Below are 26,988 nucleotides of genomic sequence, written 5' to 3'. Positions count from 1 at the left end.
TAACCGAACTTGCATGACTTCCGAGAGAAACTAAAAAAACATCCGATCGACGTTCTCCACTAGGATAATCGTGGAATCGATATAGAGGGAAGGAGGCACTGTGCGAATCTGTTCCCCTTGCACGATAGACCGCGTGTATACGATACAAATCGACCTTATAAACGGTTTCCAAAGCGCTTATCTCACCAGCTAGAGATTTACGTGACGAGGAACAATGCACGATGGAAATATTAATCGTGGCGGGACGGGGTCGGGACCCAGGCAGCAGCCACCTAGCCATTTGTTGCTCGACTTCCTACGTGCACGGTGTGTGCCTCTCAGGAGTGCACCTACCTGAACTCTGGCTGCCCTTGTTAGCCGGTTATTATTATACCCGCTGGAACACCTACCGAGATCCTCGTGATCGATCGTGCACCAGGGGACCGCGAACGATCCAGAGTTCCTTGGTGGAACCTCTCAGAAGCAGGGCGTAGCACAGAACCGACGTGTGCTTTAGCCAAAGAAAGAGAAAGATTCCAAAGAGTTAGCGTGTTTCCTGTCTCACCACCTCCCGGACGATATTCAACTTTCTATACAGGGTGAGACCAATTATTTTGATAATTCCGAAGGTAACGATGTTACGAAGATAAGGCTGTGGATATGAATATATTTTTGGGAAATTCTCAAGTATAGCATTTCTACTCTACGTTGATAGAACGTCTCTTCGATCTATTTAGTTGCGCGAAGATTCGTTAATAGCCTAAGTGAAAAGTTGGTTCGGACGATGATTCAAGACAGGGAGAGCGCACATGGTGCGTCGTTTAACTTCTTCTCTTAGTACGCGTGTGTTTCGAAATTTCAATGATACTTTCAATCTCTTCGCTAACAATAAATACATAGGAGAGGTGTGATACGTCGTTGAGAAGATTAATAGAAGACTTTAACAATTTCCAGTTACTATAAACTTCCATTCAGGAGTTATCGATCCGGTATCGTATCCTTTCTACGATCCATTTCTAACCACAGGACATTCGTTGACCTTACAAATATCAAAAATTTCTCGACGTAAGATAGTTTTATAACTTGTGTTTCAAATCTCCTGCGAATGTCGTCGATTCTGCGAAGAATATCTATTCTGTGTGTTTATGACACCCTCGAGCGTTAAATTAGAAAACCAAACGCTCATGTTGCTCGCTTAAACCTATTTTCTCACGTTCGCCTACATTAAATCCAAGAAACCTGTCGAAATGCTAGCAGTTAGCTGCCTCACCCTGTATATGAGTCGCGTACCGTGGACTGTTCACACACGACGGCGAAACAGACGGTGAGACAACGATTTCTTTGGAACGTTTTGCGCTACGTTCCAAGAGAAAACCTCCTCCTAACGACAGCGAGGACTTTCGCTTCCGCGTTACATCAGACGTTACTTGAAAATTGAGTTGACTTTCATAAATATCATTAGCAGAGGCCAGCTGTCAACGTGTATCTCACGGAGAGCATCGGCATCGAGGTTTCAACGTCGTCGCGGATTAAAGTCGGAATAAATCATTCTGAAGTCGCGACAGCCACATAGTTCTTGCTATATATACGTATCCGTATATACGTATATATTTATGCATACGTATATGTTTGTCGGTTACGATGGCGATGATGGAAGTGGTAGTGGTGGTTCTCTGTTGGGATGCAAATGAACGTTAAGAGTGCGTTCACATCATTTATCTCGGCGTCCCGGCGCACAGCCAAATACCCGCCAGGTACCGTACACGCATGGAGGAAGGGGCAAGCCGAGAGTGGCCGGCAAATAAAATTATCGTGTGCGCCTAATGGTGGCACGTACGGCTTATCAAGTAGATGCCGTGTCGCCGTGCTACGTGATCGCATTATGATACCGCGATCTCGCGAACATAAGTGCTTGCGAAATGATTGACAATGATTAAAATGTTAGGTTACGACGTACGAAATATTGTCTGATCCAAGTTTCAATTTGAATCGGTGCTATGGTTCGCTATCGATTACACCGCAGAAGAAGTTCGATCAAGTTGCTACTTACGTTCGTTCTTTAAGAAGATTTGTGCAAATACTGTGTTCGTTCGTGATGAAGATAATAGAATCTCGTTATCGGCGAAAGATCAAAATATTTGTGTGATTTTCTTAGATGAACGTACGTTCGGAAACATTAATTTGAGAATGTGGAGGGCATTCCCTAATCTTCAAATTCGTATACGTATTTTCGAAACATAGAACTACGCTTGAAATATACCACGATTATAAGAGTGTTTTTAAATTGCCACTTCGGAAATTATATTGTTTGATCATTAATGATCAATATATCGTTACGTATGTATACCCTATATATTGTATACCCATGTACGATGCATTTACTTCATAAAAATTGCAATTCCTGCGAAACTAAATTTCTGCCAATCTCTTCGCTATCAGCCTATTCTTCTCTCGACGCCTAATATTCAAAAATCAAAACCGCAAGGTCCCTGTCAAAAGCATCGCCACACTTGAACCACAAAATCCACCTATTAAACGCTTAATCGAGTCTGAAAGCCATCCTCTGGTGCACCTATTCCGTGTTATCCAGGATTGTTCGCGGAACAATCGATGATTAATGATCGGTCGATCGAGTGCTGGCCGAGAACGGGGCGTGGAAGGGCGAAGAAGATACAGGGAAGAAGATTAATTAAGTTCCAGCACGGACGAAGCAGGCATTTACATCAGTTAGCCTCACTTACAAGAAACATGCAACAAGCATCCCAGATGGGCAGAGAGAAAGACAGACAGAGAAGGAGAGAGAATTTATTGCCTCGAGGATTGGGCCCTCGTGTCTTGTGAATGCGCCTTAAGGCGCGTGCTGCTGTCACCGCGACCATCTTCACGGTGACAGTCGGCACGGTAACTGTCTTCATTGGTGATTGACATCACGATCGCGGTGTGTTCCTCGTGCTTGCACGCTGCTTGCACCACGGACCGGCCTCAACGGTTACAAAAAGAGACGCGTCCGTCGTCGTTGTTCTCCTTTCGTTCCTCCTTGGCAGCTTGGTGCATCCGCCGCGCGTGCCCAACGGCCCGACAGCTTTCCTCCGGCGTATTCCGCACGCGCTTTTTTGCCGGATCGCGCGATCCAGCACTTGCTGGAGTAACTCGGCGATAAATAAAAAGAAGGTGCCGAGATACCTTCGGCGAGATTTATCTCGCGATGATGGATGTGCTGGATGAAGACCTCCCTCTTAGCCGCGACAATGTTAAGCTAAAAATTCGTTAAAATGGCATTTCCCCTTTCTCTCGTCCTTCATTTACACTTTAGCTGTGAAGCCAATGATATTGCTTCTTCAACCCTTATCCACATTTTTGGAGATCAACTTTTACCCTTTACCTTACATGTTTCTTCGACCAATCGCGGGGAGACGTAATCGCAAGGAGAGACGTCAACGGGGGTCGTAAATCCCCGTTACGATTATAACAATCGACACCACGAATTGATCGATCCCCCGATTTCCGTTGAGATAATAGGGGTGATTGAGGTGGTATAACCCTGTGATTCACAGAGTTATAAATTATATGCTCTTATAGTCTTTAGAAATTCTTCGGACACAGATGTTTGTTTGTTTTGAAGGACCTTAGCAGGCAAGTGACTCGGGTTTATGACGGGTGCTTAAGGATATTGAGGGTACGCCGTACGGAAAAGCGGACATCTGGTGTCCGTCTGGCCCGCGGTGTGTGACCTGGGCCAGGTAGAGAGGCCCAGCGTAACATTACCCTTCGGATTATCTTTTGGCGAGTTAGTACCCGCGCCTATTTTTTCGAGTTGCGTCGTTGGATTTTCGTTGGTTACAAGCGATCGTCGATTGGTTAAACTATTTCTACAAACTCGATGATTGTTTTATAATCTTATTGCGTTGCAACGCGACCATTGAAAAGTTCTCGAGTTGAACACGGACAGAAATAAAGTCTACCAGGTATATCAGTCGTACGTCTATCTATCCCGTAGTATATCAACAAAATGTTGCTTGGAAGATGTGGATAAAACTTGATATTGATAGCGAAGTTGACCCTTGTCTTGGCAATTGGATCGATATACCCTATGAAAATAAAATTGTAGGGGAAGATAGTAGATATTAAAGGTTAAATATATTTGCGTGCATGATTTGTAACCAGGGCACGAGCGTAAATTAAGTCTGGATTAGGATATTAAAATACCGGTTCGAATATTCAACTCGGTAAGAGAAAAGTTTCTGATAGCTTGATTCAAGGTACGAGTAAAACCTGGATTAGGATATTAAGATATCGCCTGGGATATTAGGCTTAAGAAAGTAAATCGTTATTAATGTGTAAAGGCGTCCAGATAGTTAAGAATCTGGATTTGAATTCTGGTCTTGTTTTCCATTGCGCCTCTTCGATGTTTAACATCTATGTGTACCGTGTAATATAAAATACGGATACACTTTCGTAAGCTGTTTCATTATTTCGATATCAAATGAATTTCCAACATGATTACCATATTAAGAATATAAAAAAAATTGGAGAGATACTTGGGAAGTAAAAGTCGGGGAAAGACATCGAATATCGAACGTCGTAGATTGAATATGACAATAAAAGAAATACTTCGTGCAAAATGAGTCACTTTTTTTAGTGAAATATTTTAAAATTTTTACACACCTGCAGGCATTAAAATCGTCGCGAGAAGAAAGTGCGACGTGAAAACAGTCTACGTCTTGTTATTGCAGTCGATGCAGAAGTCACAGAGGAGAAACCGCGATCACCTCCACGCGGTTAGGATCCGTTCAACTTCTGGAGGGAAAACAGGGTCGTGGTTTCAAGATGGCCGTCTGTGGACCGCGAAGGTGCGCATACTAAATCGAAACTGGCCACCATGTTAAAACCATATTCGTTGTTGAACGTACGAGACGGTCAAAGGTGATCAAAGGCGCAAGTGTCGTCATTAACCCCTTCGTCTTATGATTCCTTCGGTGGTTATTAAGGTTAGCTACTTAACTATTTCTTTATTGACTAAACGAGTGTTGCTCGTTCATTGTTAAAGCATCGTGTCGAATATAGTACCGAAATAGTATACATAATTCGTATCTCGTAATTTTGAGTCTTAAATTTTAATTGAAATCAATGAATTCTTTTCGCCAATTTATTAAACGCTGCGAAGAGAAAATTTTCTATTTTTTAAGCAAGTTAACGCATCATCGGGTGGCTATAATTCATTGCATGTTTGCGAATTGTGCTTAGTCAAAGTTTTCGAATTAGTCAAAAATTTGTAACGGTACTGGACAATAAACTTTCCAACGGTTTCTGTCCCGTTGCTCGCTACATAAAGGCCCTATTCTTCGGATAAGATGATTGCCAAATGTCGAAATACCTTCATAGTATATTTTCAGTAAGCCTAAGGATCCGCTATAAATCTCAGGGTTTATCTAGCTAAGCTTCTTCAAACGAACAAATAGCCTTAGTCTTAACGGTCCCTAAATCTATCACCTACCACAGAAAGATACGGAAAATCCGCTTTTCTCACGTACAATGCTTGCCGCTAGCAATTTTCTCTCGAGGGCGGTTAGCATCCTTCTTCAACCACCAACATAGAAATTAACCAATTAACAGTAATGTCCATTTCCTTCACTTTCCTAACGAAGGCTTTCCTCGACGAATCCGATGATCTCGTATCCTTAGACGTACCATCATAGTTTTCCTCTGCAGCATCATCATGACGGAAAGTCAGTCGTTAGATGTCAGTCAGAGTCGATAGTTGGTAGTTAGCAGTAATAGTTGACCCGAGTTCCTCGACATCTTGAGCAATTATCATCCGAACTTGTATCGTGCATCGTAACGCATCGCCTAGAAGTCGAACTTGTAATCGCGAACAGCTAATAGTAATCGCGAGTTCTACGCAAAGTGTATATATAGAGTATCTGTTAATAAATATATATTGTTAACTATACTTTCTTCAGCACCTATCACGATATATCTACCTCAAATTTAACGTACACATTGCTCAAAAATTTATTATAAAAGCAATGTACTTTTGCCGAAGCAAACGTTTCAGTGCTTAGATATGTTGTAATTAAAAAGTACATGTTATAAGAGCATTTCCAAGGAACGACAAAATTAAAAAATATCAGCATATTCTCTATCCCATTCTAAACTGCATAATCCCAAAGTTTCATCAAGCTCGAAACTTCTACTTTACAAGAATTTAACATTCGATGCTAACCGAACAGAAGCCTTATCCAACTACTCTTCCGCTCTAATCTATCAAATATTAACCATAATCTGTTATCATACCTCGATAGTCCATATCGATTCTTAGAACAAACGGATTTTATCGATGCATGATCTAACCCAAGCAAAGCGTATTTAAATTCCATCAGGAGAATCAAGAAACATTCGACCACCCCTGTTCTCGGAACACAGAATCGCATTAAGGTCATTGACCAAATTGTAAATTAATGGACCCCATGACGCTTTATCTGGCCTTCGACCGCTCGATATCAGGTAAATACTAAATACGCTGGAACACGCTTCGCTCCGCTCGACACTCACATCTAGATCGTTAAATCGATATTCGCTAGCCAACTCTCCATAGTTCGAAAACAGACAATTTTGAAGATTAGAGCGCATTTGGTGAACAGCTTATGCGCGCTTTAACCGCTTATGTTTTGTTAACTTCACCCGTAAAGTTCCCAGCGGAAAACACCGATCCTGTTCTTCCACTGTTGGATTTTACGCGCCAGATACTAGAAAAGCTAGCTGGCTATCCGTGGCTGTATCTACAGCCAGCAATGAATGGACGCGTTGCGTTGCAGCCGGATAATTGGAAAGATTATACCGCGGCTCGCAGCGATACACTCTAGCGCGCGCGCCACTAGCGTCTTTTAAGCCCGATTCACACTTCATCAGTTGCACGTCGATATTTAAGGAATTCTGTGAAAATGAGAATTTGGTTGTACAGAATAAACTTTTCGTATTTGACTTAATTTCTGTCATGCGAGCGAGAGTTTCCTTATTGAAAGAATGTTTAACTTAAGAAAGCTGTCGTTGATCTTCAATTGGTCGACTAATTTACTAATTAATTAACATTGGGTCACTAGGAACTATAAAATAAGCTAGTTTAGCTTTAGATTATTTAATATTGGTAGGTTTAATTTCATTTCATTTTATTTCTAGACTATCACAATTTTTTAGACAATTATTTATTTATTTATTATAGTCGTCTATGACTGAACGATACTATTTCATTCTATCGACACATCGAACACCGTGTTTTGGTCGTATCAATGGGTAGAAAGTGCACGTGTTTTAAATTTAAATTATTCAAAAATCGACAATTGATTATTTACGTCGTTTAAATAATTACAATACATAGAAGTAGAACGATGAATAGAACCACTGTGTTTCAGTTTAATTCTATATTTCTCGTCTTTCGTCTACATACGTTTTTTTAAGCGTGAACTGGGCTTCATACTGGCCTCGAGTCACTATCTTCAACGAGTCGCAGTTAAAAAGCTACTAGCAGATAGGCCTACCGAAACGTTACACCAAGTGTGGCGTAATCGTGAATTTTTCTCCCCATTACGAGATTCCATAGGACGAAGAGAATGCTCGATGCGGTTTAATTTGTTGACGCGAAGCGTTGTTCGATATGGAGATAATTGACCACGTTGGCTGTGTTCTGACATTTCTGTTAAGTGCTGTTAGTGCTAAAGCGCAGCCTCGCGTTTATTGTCTAAACTCTAAAGGGATATTTAGTAGCTGCGTTGCAAAGGTTAAACGTAGCTACAATCTGAGCATGCACCGATTCTGAGTAGGAAACAGCGCGTGTTTTGAAATTAGTTTTCAAATTAAGCGTTTGTTATCGGTAAAGTTTGTGGTGGACATAGTGGCAATTAAAGGTAATCTGAAACCTGACAAGTAGGGTTGTAAATTGTAACGGAACTTCTTGAGTTTACGAAGAAGTTTTAATGATATCGAATCGAAATGGTTAACGCAACGTGTTTTTAATGGATCAAAGCAAGAAACGAATAAGAGCGATTCGATAATCCAAGACAACAAGCGAAAAGCTAAAAATTCGTTGAATTCAAACTTGGAAACACAGCTGCGAAGTGATACAAAATGGATAAATACTTCAACGTATATTTGCACAAAGATTTACTATTATACTAGTTTAATAATTCCAATATCTCCACGATATTTCCATAATCCTTTCAACTGACAATACATTAAGTCGTAAAAGACACTGCGTTCAAAGAGTAAACTCGCATCAAACCACGTGAATATTTTTTACCTTCGCGTTACAAGACTAAGAGATAGATACTAACGAATATTATACAAACTATATTTGACAAACAATCATCCATAAATATCCCTGAAAATTATCCACTGCCCATCAAGTGTCACACGCTAAATTCAATTCCAATTCAAAGATCGATAATGCGTAAATATTATACGGTATTATGCAAAGTATATTTGCTCGACGAACAATCATCCATAAATATCCTTGAAAATTATGAACAATCGGAAATGATCCATTGGATCACGTACAAAGTGGATGTCGAAGACCAAATCGGACTTCCACTGGCGGTGCAACGACCAGCGTCCGTAAGAACAGGATCTACGGAGATCGATATCGATGTGGATCAGTGTGGCAGTGGTGCGCGATCAGCTCGCGACTGTACACAGGACAGATCGTTAAATCCGCTATCCGACAGCTATACTTTAGCTCGTTCGCGCCGATATATCGCGCTGGTTAGAAAATCCCATTGTGTATAATACGCAACTTGGTCTAATCTTACTCGTATTTTCCTTTTGTATAGGGGCTCATTAAGCTGGACCAAGCTACGGATTTTGTCAGCCAGCTTTTTTTCCACGTTGCTTGCGTCGAATAAATTTTCTTCGTTAGTTGCAGCAAGATACAATGGAGACAAAGTGTGCATATCCCAGAAGAAATTTCGTAAGAGGGTAAGAGAGAATTTATTGGCCAGCTAGTAAATAAAATTGCGTGCGTGCTGGTTCTTGTTAGCGGGTTTTGGGCCGTGCCAATAATCAACAACCGGTACAACGCTTTTTGATCGAGTGTACCGATACTTTTGTTAGGAAATGACGCAATATAAAACTGCTTACGTGTAGTGTCTACGAGAAACGAACTCCTACGAAATGGTAAGGAATTTAATACGGTTGGGTCCGATTAATTGATACGTAAATGCTGTGATACGTACAATTTTGGCGTAAATAGCTTTTACAGCCACTAATTCCCGCGTATGTTTAATACAACTTAAATGTAATGTAAAATTTATATCGAGGAAGGATATAGAATGGCACAATGATCGGATACCTTTTGATTAGCGTTCGTTACGTAAACACAAACATCGATCAATTTTATGGAAACTACTTTTAATGGCCTGTCACTGCTTTCATCTGAACTGAAGAAGATTTATAACGTAGAATATATTATATTATTTAAGAGATACTTTTTTTATTTATATCATTGAATTATAAATTATATTAGTTGGAGATACATAAGGCAATCAGTATGCAAAAATTCTCCTTGCTTAAGAGAGGCTAAACATAGGAAATCCTAATTTATTACATTCCCAAAACTATACTTCTCCAACAAATCCGATTTACATTCTCCACAAAATACCTCCAAACTAACTCATCGATAGACTGTGAATTTTTACGCAAACTCGTATCTTTATAACCTTCCCGGAAGAAATAGAACCTAAACAAAAAATCGTTCTATCTATCAAATATATTCTACCTACAATATAACGAGCGCTCTGCTATGAATATTTTATACCATTCCAAGATTTGGACCTGAGCGAAAAATATCGAGCCAAATCGACGCAGCTTGTTCTAAATATATTCAAATAATTCCGTATCATCCATAGCGATCTAATATGTTACATTCAAATTATATTTACTACAACGCAATAACGACGATATATCGTTGTTCGGTACTGAAGCAGCTAAATCTCCCACAAATACATAAACATATGAAGTCTACTTATCGCGTTTCACGATATAAGACCATCCGATCCAATGGAACGCAGCGAGTCTCACTGCGATGCTTATACGATCGGCGGTAGAATCGAGCGGCACGCTATCGTAGAAAGTGATCAAATTTTCACGACGAGCGGAGGACGCGTCATCGCCAATAAATCGTGCGACCGATCGATAATGATCGTCAGATCGGGGCGGACGATAGAGTGGCGGTCGAACAGATCGATCGGCAGCAGCACGAGACCGGCTGGTAAGCGCGTACATACAAATCGGTGGCACGGCTTCCTGTATCGTATTATTTATCGAATCTATGCGGTAACGGTGCATGCGTCCTCGCGCGCGTTCCCCTGGTGCAACGTTCTCTGCCATTGTTTACACCGCGTCGCGTTGCATCAGCTGCACCGAGTCGAAACGCCGTCCCACCAATGCGCGAAACGCTGCACAACGCAAATAGATTCGCGTTACGAAACGACCAGCGCATCGGTGTTTGCCTCTTTGCAGGAGAATTCTTCAGAAGCATTCCTGATGTTAATCCTTCGAGCACCATGTCTTTCTTTGTATTGGAAAAAGAATGACATAATATTACAAAGTAATACAGTTGGAAAAGAAAGATGAATATTCAACTGCGAAAGTATACAACGAGATCATGCTCTTTTCTTTTGTGGTTGCTTCTGGACAGTTGCAAATTGCAGCTATTTAGGAAGATCAGAATGTGAAGATACGCGCTTTGGTGTTTGGAGCAGCTACCAGCGGTGCAACGTCTAATGGTAACTGAAAATTGATCTTACGAAAATTGCATATTAGTGAAGTTTCATATTCGCACCATTTTTGTTTCTTTTTTCGTTCAATCAAAGACACTTAACGATCTTCGGAAGAGAGTGGTCCAGAAATGTTCCTACAGTTAATCCTTCGAGTACCTTGCTATCTTAGTTAGAATGTTCTATCTACCATTTCAAAACTGAAGAAAATTTCAGTTATATATTCGTACAAATTTTGTTCCCTTTTTCATCCAATTTCAATATTCAACAAGCTTAAATCTTCAATGTTGATAGATTTTAGGATTTTGAGGTTTCGATATGGGTAGTTCAGTAACCACATGGACCAATTTCGTAAATTGGAAAATACGACAGATGGATGATTTATTAAATTTACCTTGGAATTAACTATCATTTACGTAGTCTTGCAACGAGCGAATCTGTGGAAGTGAATCGATTGTTCTCCAGAACTGAATATCAATCGCGTGACTCGTGTAACAAAATTAGGACATTCGTGAAAAGCGGAGTTGACCAATTTCGTTCTTGACAGACTCGTGCATCTCTTAAAAATCTTCCAACACTTGAAACTCTCTTAATGTTTAACGCTTGATGCGGATCGTTAATTAAAACTCCTCTAAATCGTTAACAACCTCTTAATTGTTATTTAACTTTCTCTACTGTTACAGCAAATGTAATAACCGTCTGAAAACTCGAGCGGGGGCGGAGGTGTATGTTGCACCAGGACCTTAGAAACCTCAAAAATCTCTCAATGCATGAAAACCAACAAGACTCGAAGACTCGAAGAAAAAGAAAGCCAGGGGAATACCATGAATGGATGTTCGAAATTCCATGAATGGATCACGAAATATCAGGAGGGAGTGTTCTTCGTCGCTGGGTTAAGCTGGCCGGTGCTCCAAATATTCTTAGCTACGAATCCAAGGACTAATCCCGAACGGTCAGGTATGCCATCTTGGCCCACGGTTCGCAGCCTTTTAAGCGACAGGTGCAAACATTTGGGGGGCAGCGCAAAAAAGGAAGCCAGTAATTGTAAGCCCCGGGTAGAAAAACCAGTTTGCTAAAAACAACCTGGCCTCTCGATCGTGTCTTGTTGCGGGGCTACCGAATAAGCCGGGACGAGTCAGTGTACCGTGCGTACGAGCATCGTATAAGGAATATGTTGGATTCCTTTTGCAGTCTAGAAAATATATACCCGTGCTCCTCCACGCTCGTTCTTCTCTTTTTCCACCCCTTTTTCTCGTTTCTTTTCTTTTTCCTTTTAATCTTTTCTTTTTCTTTTAATCGGCTGAACCAACGCATTCACCAGATTTTACGGGCTTGTGTATGATTTTCATTTCTGTAAAGTGGAATGAGAACGCGTTCGAAGAGACGACTACTATTTTGCAGGCTTTCGTAGTTTTTCTATGTCGAAGTTATAATTTCCAGTCAAGTGCATATTATTTATTTGATGAATAAATAAGCGAGATTAAATAAGCTTTGATAAAGTTATACCATCGAAAGCAATGTATCGTAGAGTTTACGCTACGATGGATATTATAAAGCGGACAATTTCGTTACAAGAGTCATTGTAAGTGCTATTACTTCGAGTTTGTATCTTAACACAAATATACTATTAGCAAACGTAAGATTAAAAGGTTACTAACTTGAAACTTCGATAATTTTACTGTATTCCTCTGGTATCGATATCCTTCAGACCTATAGAGAAACAGCAAAACCTTCTCATTTTTGTAACCATACAATAAGAAATCTAATATATTATTTAAAATACAGCGAAATATCTTGGGGAATTGCTCTAAATTATTAGAAATATATCGGACACAAAATATCCGCGGAATCCATAGAAAAATAAATCGTTCTCAAACTCTCGCATACCGATTCCCAAAAGACGAAGAAAGTTTAAGCTTACGTAACATATTATTTCAAAGATAAAAAGCATAAAACCGCGAGAAATTATTTCATTCATCAAGATAACGATCTGCGAACTTTCTCGAACCGTCTCGCACGAATTCCCCAAAATACAACGAAAAGAGTTCAACGACCGAGTGAAACGACCGATCAACGAGATCGATCGAAACCCACTAACGGTACCTGTTCCGTCTCCAAATCTTCGCTATAAAAACGACCGTGAAGAAAAAAGAAGGAACGAAAACAAAAACAAAAAAAGAAAAAGAAAACAGAGAGAAGCAAGACGAAGAGTGAAAGACCATCGCCAACACTTTTGAAACATCGGAACGGACATTCCGAAAGGCGCACGACATCCGAAAAAGGGGCGGCTGGCAGAGGCAGGCGCGGTGTCATCGACTCCGGAGGATCGACGACGCAATCGATGCGTCGTCGCTCGTTTGAACCGGCCTGACCTTACTTAACCCAAATCTCCGCGGAATCGGCCGGTTTCAGGTCGAACGTCCCCCCAGACCTGACCTCCCTTAACCCGATTCTTCTAGAATACGGTAACGAACCCGCACGCGAAACACGTCGAAGCGGAAATCCTACGACAAGGCCCGTTATCCGTGGTATTTGAATTGAATAACGATCGCCTTTAAATTCGAATCTAGGCGACCGTGGCTACGATCTCGCGCGTGCGCCTTGTGACTTTCATGTACACACGGTTACGTGTACCGACGTAGGAGAAGCCGAGTGGCTAAGCCACGTTCGCGGAACGGCGTGTTCACCTGTCGCTGGTAGAGCGGAATCCTCATTGGGATTCCGCCATGCGGTCTTTTTCTGTTATAGAAGAGCCGAGAGAGGGACCATTGTTCTCGACATCGTAAATTATTGCCACCGGTCGCGAATCGAGGCAGAGCTTTAAAAACCGTGCATAAATCATCCTGCTATTAGAAGGTGAGGCTGGGACCGTCGTTGTTTAGTGCTTGGCCCATTATATGGATAATATCGGTGTAGGGTTTCAGCGGAGCAAATGGGGCAGATTCGTGTAACCGGAGAAGGAATTTCGGAATTGGGTGTACGCCAGATGGAATTTTAGTTATGACGAGGAAATTGTGGGAAATCTGTGCGGGAATTCGGTATGCGATGCGCCGGCATATCGGTTCGAGTAGAGCGAGGAGAATTTGCTTTTTAAATTCTACAGATTAGAGCCTGAATATCGAGGCCTTTTCAAACATTACGAACAATTATAAAGGACAGTATTTTGATATCGTTAAATGGGAACATATATAATGCAAGAAGGTAAAACATTCCTGTGGACGATTATAGATTGATCCTCTCCGCTGTAGTTGTTACTTTTCTATCGATCTATCCAAAGAGATACAAACGCGAGGAAGAAGCGAAGAGAGAACAGCAGAGTGAAATACGTCAAACTTAATCCCAACAAAGAGCGTGAAACGGCGAGCAAAAAAAAACCAGAGACCGATCGTCGTGATCGTCCCATTGCAACCTCTAATCGCTTGAAAATCGCGGTAATCGATCGATGACTTCTCTGTTGAACAATGAACTCGAGTTTCCCCGGGGAGAAACGTTCGCGATAGAATCAGCGACGACTTCATCAAGAACAGAGGTGCTCTGTTTGTGTCGGCGAATTCCAGGACGAGGAACGTACGAGCAGAAAGCTAGGCTAAATGAAAAGCAGCGTATCGCGAGACGCGGAGTTTGTCCAGCAAGCAAATGATTCATCGTGACTTTCACAATGAACGCGACGCGAGACCAGCCAAGGGGAGAAAGGAAAGAAGGAGCGAGGAGGACGAAGGAAGAAAAAGCGTGTTCTGCGCGCTTTGGCCCGCGAACGTCTCGCGGTGCTGAAATAGTCGATGTTTACAGGCGTCGACGGAAGATAAATATAAAAGGCGCCGATGCCATGCGCCGTCGCGAAAAAATGTAAAAGGAAACACAAGCACGGGGAACGCGTTTACCCTAACCGTTGCGAGATGTTTCTATGCAAGACGAAACAGACTTTCGAGTAGAATGTGGACTTCTGTTGGTCGTCGTTGGTCCTCGACGCTGATCGACAACGATGTTCGATCATCGGTGTCGATGACTACTAACCTAGACGACTTCGACAACCGCGTCGATGTGTTTCGTTCTTTTCGTGCTTCTTCGGAGGATGGCGAGTAAATTGGGGTTCGGGGTGATTAACCTTGGGATTTGGAATGTTATTTGGGATTAAAAAAGTTAAGAGTCGAGTGGCGGTCTCGTTGCATCCGACGATAACACGGTGTCATTACGTGTCTGTTTTTATCAGAAGTCAATATTGATCACGTATCAGAGTTGAAGTGAATATATGCGTATGTACGTATAGGTTAAACGATAACGAAAACGACACGATCTATATCGTATTCGAGTCAAATAAGAAGATCACGCTGTATATATAGAGCTCGTGCTTCGTGTGTTATATTAATTCAAACAAATTAATCCTTTCTCGCGAACTACGGATGTTTATGTATCGTATTATACGTTGATTAATTTAAACTTCCTGTAAGTATTACGCTCTAATATTTATTACTTACGTAATATATAATGCAAAAATTTGAGGAATATACATGACGTTCGATAACATACAATGTATAAATAAAACAAAAAATTGAATATGAACTCGCGTATTTACCCCGATTTATTTATAACCCTTCTTCCCCATCTTCAACCCCTTCAAACCTATCGAATACAATTTATTTCAAACCTATGTCATTCTCTACGAAACACCCTTTAACTAGAACGAGACTGTCTAAAAAATGTTGGCAAATTCACGGTGGAATTTGACAAAAACCGCGACGCTGGCGAGACAGCAACATAAAACAGAAATCAAAGACCGACGATCCCGTTGTAACCGTGGATAATTTACAACCGACCACGAGACTGGGCATAATTCACGCGGGCAAATCAGTCTGTCAAATAAACGTACGGCCGTAAATGTACATTTTCACCGCGCTCGCGTCCGAGTGAGATTTTAACGCCAATCTATGTCGTGTATCCATCAATAATCCCGCGGGATCATTAGGCGCTGACTTCTTTCCGCCGTCGATCGCAGACGAAAAATATCTTCGTGATAATTTGCGATCGGCGAGGTACGTTCGTTAAGCTCTATGTCCAACTTCCGAGATATCGAAGTACGAGCTTTTCTCTCTCCCTCTCTCTCATTTCCCGTATTAGAGAAATTTCCAGCTTTTTTCGTGATTAGTGAAAACGTTAACGAGTTAAGTGAATTGAATCATGGAATTTGAAACGGAAAATTTGTAATCGTAAAGTAAAGACAAAATACGTAGCTTTTACTTTGGTTTTGATATTAGCGCCAAGAATTTTGCTAGGCATAGAATAGCTTTTTGGGGAAGTTCTAAATTTTGCATTGTTATGTGGTATGTGAGAGAGAGGAACTCAATATTTATTTAGAACAGCAGTGTAATCTTGTTTGAAGACTTAAATAAACACTAGCTATTCGCTCAGTTTGATGTAAAATATTGAACTATTGTACATAATTTGTGTTTAGTGAACCTCATTCGCGTATTGCAAAGTTACAGTTCGCATTAAATTTCAGTAAAAATATATTATTTATAACCCAAACATTAATACGTAATAACGATTCATTTAAATCACAATAATGAAGCTTCCATAAAAATGTAAAATTATTTCGATATTTTACATTTACGCAAGTTACATCTATTGTCATATCGAATCATATTATGTAAAAACTAACTTCATTCACAGAATCCTACGCTATGCTAAACACAAGCTCCTCGAACAAACAAAAATTCGTCGAACTGCTCTGAAAGTGGAACGAACGTTTAAAAACGACAAAGAACTTACCTCGCACCTGGAAGTGTCCAGTATCTCCACCTCGGTACTAACGTTATCGATGGTAACGCTGTGCCGGTACAGGAAATCTGTAACAGAGAGAACGAGATTACGCTGACTCGCCTTGATGAATGATAGCACCGGGGCGTTCCTGAATATCCCTATCGCCGCGTTTCGTCTACAGGGTTAGCGAGAGGATTCTAAACCCAGGGAAGACGTACGAGCTCGTTCGCCACGAATAATGAAATCGATCCGTCAGTCCTCTTCGAGGATCGAAAGAGAGAAAGAGAGAGAGAGGAAGAAACTTTACGCTGGTTAGCGAACGAGTAATCGTCGGATCTAGCCTAGCGTCCTTGGTCGGTTGATCTATGAAACGATAAATGAAACTGAACACCAGGAGAAAGAGAGATCGATCTTGAGTGGCACTAGACCCTGGTATTAATGCTAGTGAGAACCGAGAAGTTGCCGGACTAAATCCCTGTTAATTCTTGAAATCGTTCCTGTTTCATCTTCGATCCTCGTTCTCCGGCTGAGCCAGGTGGTGATTTACGTCTGTTATTTGTTCGCTGTCCTCAAGCGCCATAGACAGAACTTTCTAGCAAACTGATCGACCAAATGGAGGAAATTGAAAATCGCGATTAATCAGGGACAGGTAAAAAACCAGGTGAGACACGCAGGCAAGCGTTTCGAGATCGACCGCGAGGATATCTGGAACGATAGGCTGGTAGCCGGATTTGTGCTTCGTTAAAACTTTGAACTTAAAATTTGATACTACGACTACCAGAATGTAGGGTAAGTAGTTTAGTAATTGGAAGTTTTATGTTGGTCTGCGCGAGTGGTTTAGTAGTTTGGAGCTATTTGAACGTAAAATAAGTAGTTTAAGAAACCGTTAACGCGCTTGTGCAGTACACTGTTGTTCCATTAGAAACACAAGAGCTCAATGTCTTTTATTATATGATGCTATTAGTACGCATTTAATAGGTATCATCAGACAGGATGTTAAGATAATCGTAGCTTAACGAAATATTCACACCAATAAAGTATATAAATGAAATTCATATAATAATTCTCGTAAAAAGTTTTCATCAAATTCTAGAGATTACAGAAATCTTATAAGTTACCAATAGAACAGTTAACATCTAAATGTGATTCCATGTGAAAGTTTGACGAAAAAAACCGACGAAATTTATAAAACATTCTAAAACATCGTTATGATTGCGATTGAGAAAGAGAATTCGAAGACGATCTGTTTAATATTTTGTCCATGTTTCTTCTATATTTTAGCTCATTTCTTCTATCTTCGAGGTATCTCTTTGCATCTCTACAAATGTTATTCTAACTACACAAATAGAGAAAATCGGAATTGATGATTAATTCAAAGCAAGATAAGAAACTCGACTTTAGGTAGAAGAATCCCACGCGCTCGTTAGCCGAACTACGTTGTTCTTACATGCAGCAACTGTGAATATCGAACAGAGATTTTCCCGCGAATAGAAAACGCGGCTAATGCGCGAAAGTCTCGGACCAGTTACTAACGACAATTCCGATTTGACGCGCTGACGCCGGGCGTCGCGCCGCTCTGTCATTACGCCGCTCACTGACAATGACGCGTTGACTTTCGCCATCGAGTCACGATGCAAGTCCTTAACATCCTTCGAAAAATCCATTTTCAAATCGTGACACTCGTTAAGCAGAATCTATTTATACGATAAGAGTTTTCAATGATTCAAGTGAATAGTTAATTAACTGATAATTACGGTTTCTGTCTTATTTATAATTGTGAAATGGCTAACTGATAACTGTAACTAGCTTCTTTTTGATATTATTCTAATATTATTGTGGATTGTTCCGAGTCCTTTCGCGGGCTTAAATTTTCGTGAAAAAACCAAAATTCAATATAAAGTGTATCAACAAACTCTGTTCTTACGATTTGTTTCACGATTAACATTGTTAATTTCAATTATTTATTTTTGAAAATCGCTAGTTGTAAGATACCATCGTAAGTAACTTGAATGTTAAAATAATGTTTAGTTTCAGGAATTCAGATGAGATTTAATAATACTTGGTCGTAATTTTAATTTTCATAATCTTTATGCATCGTAATTTATAATTCCACCAGTCAAAATATGAAAAATGTCTCGTTCTACCTGTTACGCCATGCGGCTTACCATAGATCATATTCTTAACTGTCGATCGCGGCACTATAATGTCGCAGACGGATCGTCGCGGCTGCCCGGCAAACAAACATTGTAGTGGCAAGCGCATGGTTCATTAAGCAGGGCGACCTCCAGAAACGTCGACTCGTGGCCGTTATTTTACCTCGCGTAAAAGAATGTGGCGTGATCCGAACGTAGTGGGGGTCGCCTTCCAGAAAAAACGGAAAAAATCGAAAGGCGTGCAGAACTTTTCGAGAAGCCGAACCGTCAACACATCTCATATATCGCGCATTACTTATCAAGCAAAACGCAGTTACATTTCTTTTTGTTGTTCTCTTTATGTCTTCCTAGTTGATAATTTGTTAAAATAAACGTTAATTTATTTGTGTTAATTCTGTGGAATTCATTGAACTACCCTTATTATCCTAATCGAAATAAGGGAATCGATCAGTTCGTGGCGTCGATTATTTAATCGTAACGGGAACTTACAACTCTCGTTGACGTGCTATCTCGCGATCGCGTCTCTCCGCGAACGATCGAAACACTACCCACTACAAGCAGTTCTACTAAATATCAAACTAAACTTCCTTTTATTTCTACAAAAAAGAAAAGAAAAAAAAGCTTCAACTTCAGCAGGAAACCTTCTGACATACGGCTCTGCGTATATAGAACCTTTAAACGAAATTAATAAATTAATATTCGCTACGAGAGAAGGAAACGTGTATTTGCTCGCGAAAGAAACGCGAGGCTGCGCCGAGCACAGTAGCTCTGGCAAGGCGGATACAATAAATAAACGATAAACGAACTCATAAACACCTCGTTGGGAACGATGTCGAAACATTGAACGCGCGGAAACAAGCAAATAAGGATGCTCGTTGCATTAGCGGCCGTTACGCTCGAGAAAGTTTTATTGCCGGACAATGCTGATAGGGAAGCGATTTGACCCAAGTGGAGCGCTGGAGAATTTATTGCCATCGCGCAAAAAAATGTTCACGGGATGCCAGACCGAAGACTTTCAGTAATCGAGACTCTTTAAAACGATATCACATAGAGATTCGTGCGATTGCCTCGCTCGCTTAAACATCATTCGCGTATCGATGAATCGGATAAATTTTCTTCCTAATACACGGTTACTAGACGTCAATTGCTGCAGCGTTAGGTCAAACGATAATAAAGAAGGGACGTTGAAACATTATAAATGGATATTATTAGGAAGATGTAATCTCTTTTTAATCTTTTTAATCGTAACCTTAATTAATTCTAATTTTTTATGCCTTGATGGTACATTCAAGCGTATCATTTGTATTAGAATGTTAACATGAGTGGAGTATATTTAGAGCACCTAGACGTGCAGATAAATTGGTTAAAAAAGGTATTTGTATGTACCATTACTCTGCAATGAAACGTTTCTTATCAGGTGCCGCATTTCATTTTGGTAGCATCAAATTCTTGTACAGAAAAACTTGGTTTATCCACGCCACGTTTATACGAACAACTTAAATTATTTAGCATGTGCCAAATTAGACGAACAAGATATTATTCAGTTATGTCAACTCACTACTGCGCCTCTGTTAGCCAAACTACGCTTCAACATACTTTCAGTTGTACTGTTATACGAACGCCTATTCCGAACTCGTACGCGTTCGATACGCAACTGAGTGTTTGGACCGAAATTGTTGTTCGACCTCAGGTGTCCGATCGTCGGTTCCTATTATCGGAATTAATAGGAGCAGTTGGTGGGGATAGCTATTATTATTGGAGTTCGTCGAGCATGTTCACAAAAACAAAGCTCTAGTGTAAACATACGAAAGTACCAAATGATTTGAAATTTAATATACCTGTACCTTAATTTATTTGTATATACAAGTTATAACAGAACATGCGAGGCCCACTTCGAGAGTTGAACGATAAAAAAAATTCGTATAAAATATATATTCAATCTGGCTTCATTTATGAGAATATTGAGGTTTACAATTGAACAAGATTTCAACAAATTTGTTAAACATCAAGAACCATCCAGAATGTAACCGGATCCATGACAAGACGTTTACAGACTCTCCTTGAGACGCAACGTGGTCATTTTTAGCATCTCCCGTGCAGGTAATTAGACAAGACAAAATCAAAACAGGACATTCGTTATATCTCATAAACGAAGATGGGTAGAATAAATATCTGTATGTACTTCTCTCATTATTTTTAAGTTGCACAATCAGCTCAGACCCAAAGTAGGTCCAGCGTGTTCTGTTACAACCTGTATAAATGTTATAAAAAATTTTTGCAATCTCAGAAATGCATGTAAAGACATCTAAAATATTCCATATTAATAGGTGAAACCATCTCCTACCTAAATTCCATTTTTATTTACCTTCATAAAGATATGGATAAAAATAATAAATACGTAAACGAAAAGAATGATAAATATGAATAAAAATATGCATAAATATCCACGGCCCGCTCATAAAAATCTAGATCTGTATAAAGATGCCCGCTCTACTCGCCACAAAAATCCCACGATCGAATTGGATAACATACGAAGATTCTTTTATCCGCGGAAAAATCGCATCCGGCGATCGAATCGGCCAGTAGTCGCGTGCGATCGTAGATTTTCTCCTGGCGCGGGCGCGCGTCACGCGTGAAACGAATCGAAAATACGCCTGGTGATTCCCGCGGTCCCTTTCGCGTGCACTTTCGTTCGTGCACGCTTGAAGATCACTTTTCCGAAGAAACGCCCTCGAACGGTGAAAGCTGCGCGTGGGTCAGTCGATTATTTCCTCGAGGGCGCCGCGTGTGGGTGATGACGCGACGAAAAAAAATCGCCAGGCTTTAATAGAAACTTAATTTCGCGTCTGCCAATCGCGTCTTCCGCGTCTATCGGGTGAAACGTGGCGAATTGCCGGCACCAGACGGTGCGTATTATCAGTTTCACCGGAGTCGAGGCTTATCAGGCTTCTCTTTAGCCGTTTCATTGTTGGTGTTCCAGCTGATCTTTGCGTGGAGAATTACGTGCTTGTTAGGCTCGTTAGATAGTAAAATTGTTTCTGTACAAGGAGAGAAATAAGAGGAATATTTCTGGTGATATAAGAGATTATCTTTGTAAGTTGGATCTAATATTTGAAAAATTTATCTGAAACGTAATAGCTTTTGTCCGTGATCTTTTGATTATAATTTTAAGTTCAGTATTTTTTACGTGTGATAATTTCTAATTTTAAGAAACTTCACAAAAGTTTCGTACAGATCGTAATAAGTTTCATTAAATAGCCAATTAACTTATATAATTCAGTAAGAAAAGCTTTTAGAGTATAAGTCTTTTGGGAACAAAATTAATATTCGTTGATGAAAATTCGATAGAAATTCGAAGGATTTTTGTAATAATGTAAAACGTTATATTTCTAAATTTATCTCATATACATTTATGAAAAATATAAAAAGAAATAGATGATGAAGTAGATAAAGAAACAAATTAAAATATGAGCGAAAAGTGTATTTTAATTAATTTGCCATTAATCGTATTAATTTCTAAATTGTTTAATAGCCACAGATATTTATCTATCATTTTTCTGTCTATTACATGAGAGTCTTTCGTATCGAGGTAATAAATGCAGGTTAGATTTGTTTGGGTTTGACTGTAATGAATATTCAACGACGTAGTAATGAATTATGTATGAATAATACGAGGAATGAATTTTGAGTACGTAGAACTTTCAATACATCGCTTATACATTACGACACATTATGTATAAGCATTGCAGTGTGTTTTCTACACAACAATTTTATACCATTTCACTATTTTGGAAAATTCGTTTCGGAAAACTCGTTCTATAGAGACTATACATATTGAAATAAGCTGAAAGAAAGAAATTTTAAACAAATATATTTTACTAATCAAAACAAATTGAATATCGAGCAATCGACCTAATAAAACGAAAGAATAATTTTTCTCGAAATCCATATCTGCTTACGTACAATACTACGTGACCCATCGATCGAACACGAGTGATCTATGGATCGTTCGGGATGCACGATCTAATCTTTGCCGAGTCCAATTCTTGGACCACGAACGAAACGTTCCCATCTACGAAACCTAGACGACGACACACGGTACACTTGCCGTAGCTGACTTTCTAATTCATCATCCAGAATTATTCCACGCAATATGAGCGTCGGTGAAACGGATTTGCATTGTTAATCGAAAAATCGAAACGATCACGTAGCGTACACGCGGCTCCCTCGCAGCTACAGACGAAAAGTATCGATTATTGCTCGTGATCATGAAGAAACGATATCTCTTGTCATTACCTATCGAACTTATTGCCAATAAGAATCGCCGACCTCGTTCCTACTCTTCGAGGAGGAATCGAATTTAATTCGTGCCTGTATATTCGATTGACCATTACTTTCTATCCATGCAGATTGTTCTGTCGGAGAACGGGTAATCAATCGCGAGTGCAATCCGGATAAAGCTCGACCTCGCGCGATCGATCGAAAAATTCACGGGATTTCTGCAGGAGAGGAGAAAACTCGGCTTTCTATTTCATTAGTTATTGCAAGGAGCGAATTTTCCTCGGGCAAGTAGGCAAGTTTTCTTTGCAGCAGTGACATACGTAATTATTGGGCATTTTATATAACTTCCGTAGGATGTGTAATTACGTAACATTTATTCGATTTGTTGCTATTCTTTCACTTGCCAACTGATGGAATTCGGCGAGTATCTTTGTAATAGAGGCTGATGAAGATTTCAATGGAAGAAAAGATTCGTTCGTGTCCTTGAACGTAAAATATAGAAGATTGTCCTAAGTTCAATATTCTACCATAAAAAGGTCGACGTGAATGCTCGTAAAACTAACAATGTCTTATTTGATAACACGAAAATTTATTGTCACGTAGGTATATATTTACTGTAAAACAGAATTGGACGAACAACAGACAAAATAAAAAATATGGCTGGCTATTTAGTTACTATTCTTTCCTGCGATGTTCAGAAAATTTAATTACCACCGTAAAAATACATTTTGAAATAAATAAACACTACTATTGGGTTCGTAGCTAACCTGTAGTTACATTACAGGTTAAATCGCACCATAAACATTTCCTGTCCGGTTTACAGCTACGACCCTCTCATGGTCGCGCTCTATCTGGAGCATGGAATAATTGCCCTGTATACCGTCCCTGGTTTCGTTCCAGTTTTTCATCTATCGACCATACACGGGACATTGGCTCGTCGCTGACAACGTCATCCGTACTCGGCTTTAAGGGTCGATTAAGCGATTATCTCTCCCTGGATCGGTACGCGTCAGATTATCCGCTTCCTGGTTTCATTTAACACCGATTACCCGTCTTTCCACCGTGAAATTTATTAAATTTTCACTCTTTTTATGTAAATTAGTTTTTATACTTTAATGCATATCGATATTGATAACGTGCCTGACGCATCTATATGTTAGAATCTCCTACGAAATTTAGATAAGGTAAGGCTAGAATTCTTTGGATCAAATTAACCAGCTATAAGCGTCTTTATAAATAACTCGAGAATTTTGCACTCTCCTCGTAAACAATTTTTCTCGTAATTCGCTAAATTCTATTGCGAACCACTCTTAAGCGACCCACATTCAAAGTAGCTTATTCAAGTCGATATTATCGGCGTGATAAACGGTGAAATATATCGTGTACATTGACAGTTCGACTATCGCAGCTTCAAGCTTATTCTATTCTATTTTTACCATCGAATCAATTACATACAGATTTCAGTTGTATTTTTAACGATTCAAAAAGTACATAAATAATATATATACATTGGGTGGAAAATGTTTTAATCGCGTTCTAGATACCAGATCTATTTTTACGTGAAAAGTCAACTTCTACCCGTCCGCGCGATACTTTCGCCCGCAACCTTGTGCCTTTATAAGCCAAGAAAACAGAATTTTTCTTAACTCGTTGAAGCGTTCGTAGAAACGAAAGGGTAAATACCCGTAATCACGAGTCAATGAAGTTTCTTCTCTCTCGCTAATCGACGTCATCACGTGTATTATCTACGGAACAGTTCACCGAATATCGTAAATCGATCGATTCACATTGTCAGTGACCGTATCGCGAAGAAGGGATGAGAAAACTGGACATTATAGACGTAAAAGAGGTGGTTGGATGGTTCTAAACGAGGGTCCAGAACGGTGTCATGGGACACGCGACATAGAGGCCTACGGCGACACTCGAGTTTCTCTAATCCGGTTGATCAATCAGTTCCAGCAGAGTAATTTCGTGATATATGTAGTTAATCGGTTAGGAACGCGGTGTTTTTCCAGCGATATATCTTCCAGCTGGACGGAATAATTCCGGCCCGATTAACGAGTAACGCGGAATCGTAAATTTCGGTTTTATAAACTGTTGGCGCTTTTCGATCGAGCCTAGCGACTCGTTTGATCTCTTCCTGAGATCCTTACGGTATATAATCCGCGGTTATGTCGACGCTTGAAATACGGTTCGATCGTGAAAGAATTTCAAAGATTTATCGACTGCTGAAGCATCGAGGAAGATAGGGCGGACTACGTAAATCTGGCCTTTTTCCGTAGACGTCTTATTACGCGAAAAAGAAATAACACCGATACTTCCTTAACCTGATTCTTCGAATTAAAGCTGAATAATTTTCGAGCATACGTAGCGTCTATTACTGATTATTCAGAAAGGTAAAACGAACGAAGATAGAAATAGAGAGAGAAACATGTCGAAGAATCAGACTGAGAAATTGTCGCTATAACGATTTATGAATCAAATATTTGGCTCCTTTATATCTTTCTACATACTTATTTTATGGTAATCGCTTCATACATTTTGCTTGAATAAAAGGAAGAAAATAATTTTGACTGGCTTTCGAACTTGAATACTCCACTGTTTTATGTATATTTTATAAAAAAAAAGTGCTATGTCATGAACTTTTACCAACACGCATTTTTATATTTTTCATATAAGAAAATTATTAACATATTAACACTATATCATACTATATTATATCATTTAATGTTATAATAGTATTATACGTACTTATACCTAGAACAGTGTTGTACGAGCAATTTTCAAGTATCCGAACTAGAAACTGTTACAAGGAACAACAACTACGATATGATCTAAAACTTACAGAGTTAAGACAGCGTATATCTCTAACGAGCCACCCTGTGTAACTGTTAGAAACCATCGTGAAAAATGAAAAGAAAGTATGGAAAAATCGTCAACATCGAACTACCCAGCTATTAACGCACTCCACTTCCTTCGAAATCTTTGCAAGATTTATCGAATATTGTTCCCGAAGCTAGATTCGCGGAGATAACTGTTTCGACTGGTATTCAAGAACGCATAGATCGTCGACGGGACAGGACTTTCATCCACTTTCTTGTCTAGCACCATCCATCAAGCCTTCTAATTACAGCTCTTGAACATTGACCGAGAACGGCGTTAAACACTATCTACGCCCGTTCGCGGCCTTCCGTTCCGTGAAAAACGAACGAGAACCGACGCTCGTAACATTGTTCCGAAGAAACATGCCGTTCTTGCAACTGCGTTTCGTATTGTTAAAGACCACGCGCCCACAGAACGAGAGGAGAAAAGCCAGGACGCGTGCAGTTAGCCAAGAGACCTGCAGGATGTCGTTATATCTCAATCGTCCGCGAGGTTCGCTCGAGATTTCCTCCGCGATAAAAGTTCGTAAAAGTTAACGTCGTGATCGTAATCACCTGCCACAAAGAAAATCGCGGACCGGAAGTCGAGCTCTACGGTCGTGCTTCCTGTCGACGATTTTTAAACGAATCGTTGGAGATTTTATGAGAAGGTACATTACGTATTGATGCGAGCTTTCGTGTATAGTAATTTTTGTACTATCTTATTCGGGAATAAAGAATTCATAGATCATAGAAATGATCAGCCTTTAAATTTTCGTAAAAATTTTACACGTATATTTACAACGGAGAAAGCGAAGATTCCCAATAGACGGAAAAGACACGTTTCCATTAATTTTGGAATTTATATTACTTACGATTTGAACTGCGTTCTTTCAGCGTTTGAAATCTTTATAAATGTAAAACAGTAAATGGTAAAAAAATGCGCGTTAGAATCCTATTTTTTTTAACTATTGTGTAATTGGCACTTACGGTTATAACTTGAGATATAATCTACGTTACGATAGAAAGTTCGAAATGTTAAAATAAATAGTTTTACTACTTACAACATTTTATACGATATTTTATATGGAATTTATTTCTGTATTTTTCCATGGCGAAAAGGTCATTGTATCTTACCTTCCACGTGTATTTCCTTATCACACCGCCTATTAATTACGTTTCACGTGATAA

General features: G+C 39.8%; 1 protein-coding gene across 3 annotated transcripts in view; it reads right to left on the bottom strand.

Annotated features, from left to right (window-relative positions):
- Positions 1–26,988, bottom strand: part of LOC117157219 (ras-related and estrogen-regulated growth inhibitor) — an 89,660-nt gene that overhangs the window by 39,165 nt on the left and 23,507 nt on the right. Inside the window, exons 1-3 of one of the 3 annotated variants that reach the window (XM_033335092.2) lie at positions 20,042–20,263; positions 16,512–16,588; positions 12,404–12,455 (exon numbers count right to left, since the gene is read on the bottom strand). In XM_033335092.2, coding sequence (XP_033190983.1) covers positions 12,404–12,455; positions 16,512–16,588; positions 20,042–20,044 — 132 coding nt within the window. In that variant the 5' untranslated portion in view covers positions 20,045–20,263. Of the gene's footprint in view, positions 1–12,403; positions 12,456–16,511; positions 16,589–20,041; positions 20,264–26,988 lie in introns of those variants that run through there. The other 2 variants (XM_033335093.2, XM_033335088.2) reach the window with 2 other exon arrangements.

This window comes from Bombus vancouverensis, chromosome 15 (assembly GCF_051014615.1).
Source record: "Bombus vancouverensis nearcticus chromosome 15, iyBomVanc1_principal, whole genome shotgun sequence".
Lineage (NCBI taxonomy): Eukaryota > Metazoa > Arthropoda > Insecta > Hymenoptera > Apidae > Bombus > Bombus vancouverensis.
The sequence above is the reverse complement of the archived record's forward strand: the minus strand, read 5'-3'. Positions and strand labels throughout refer to the sequence as shown.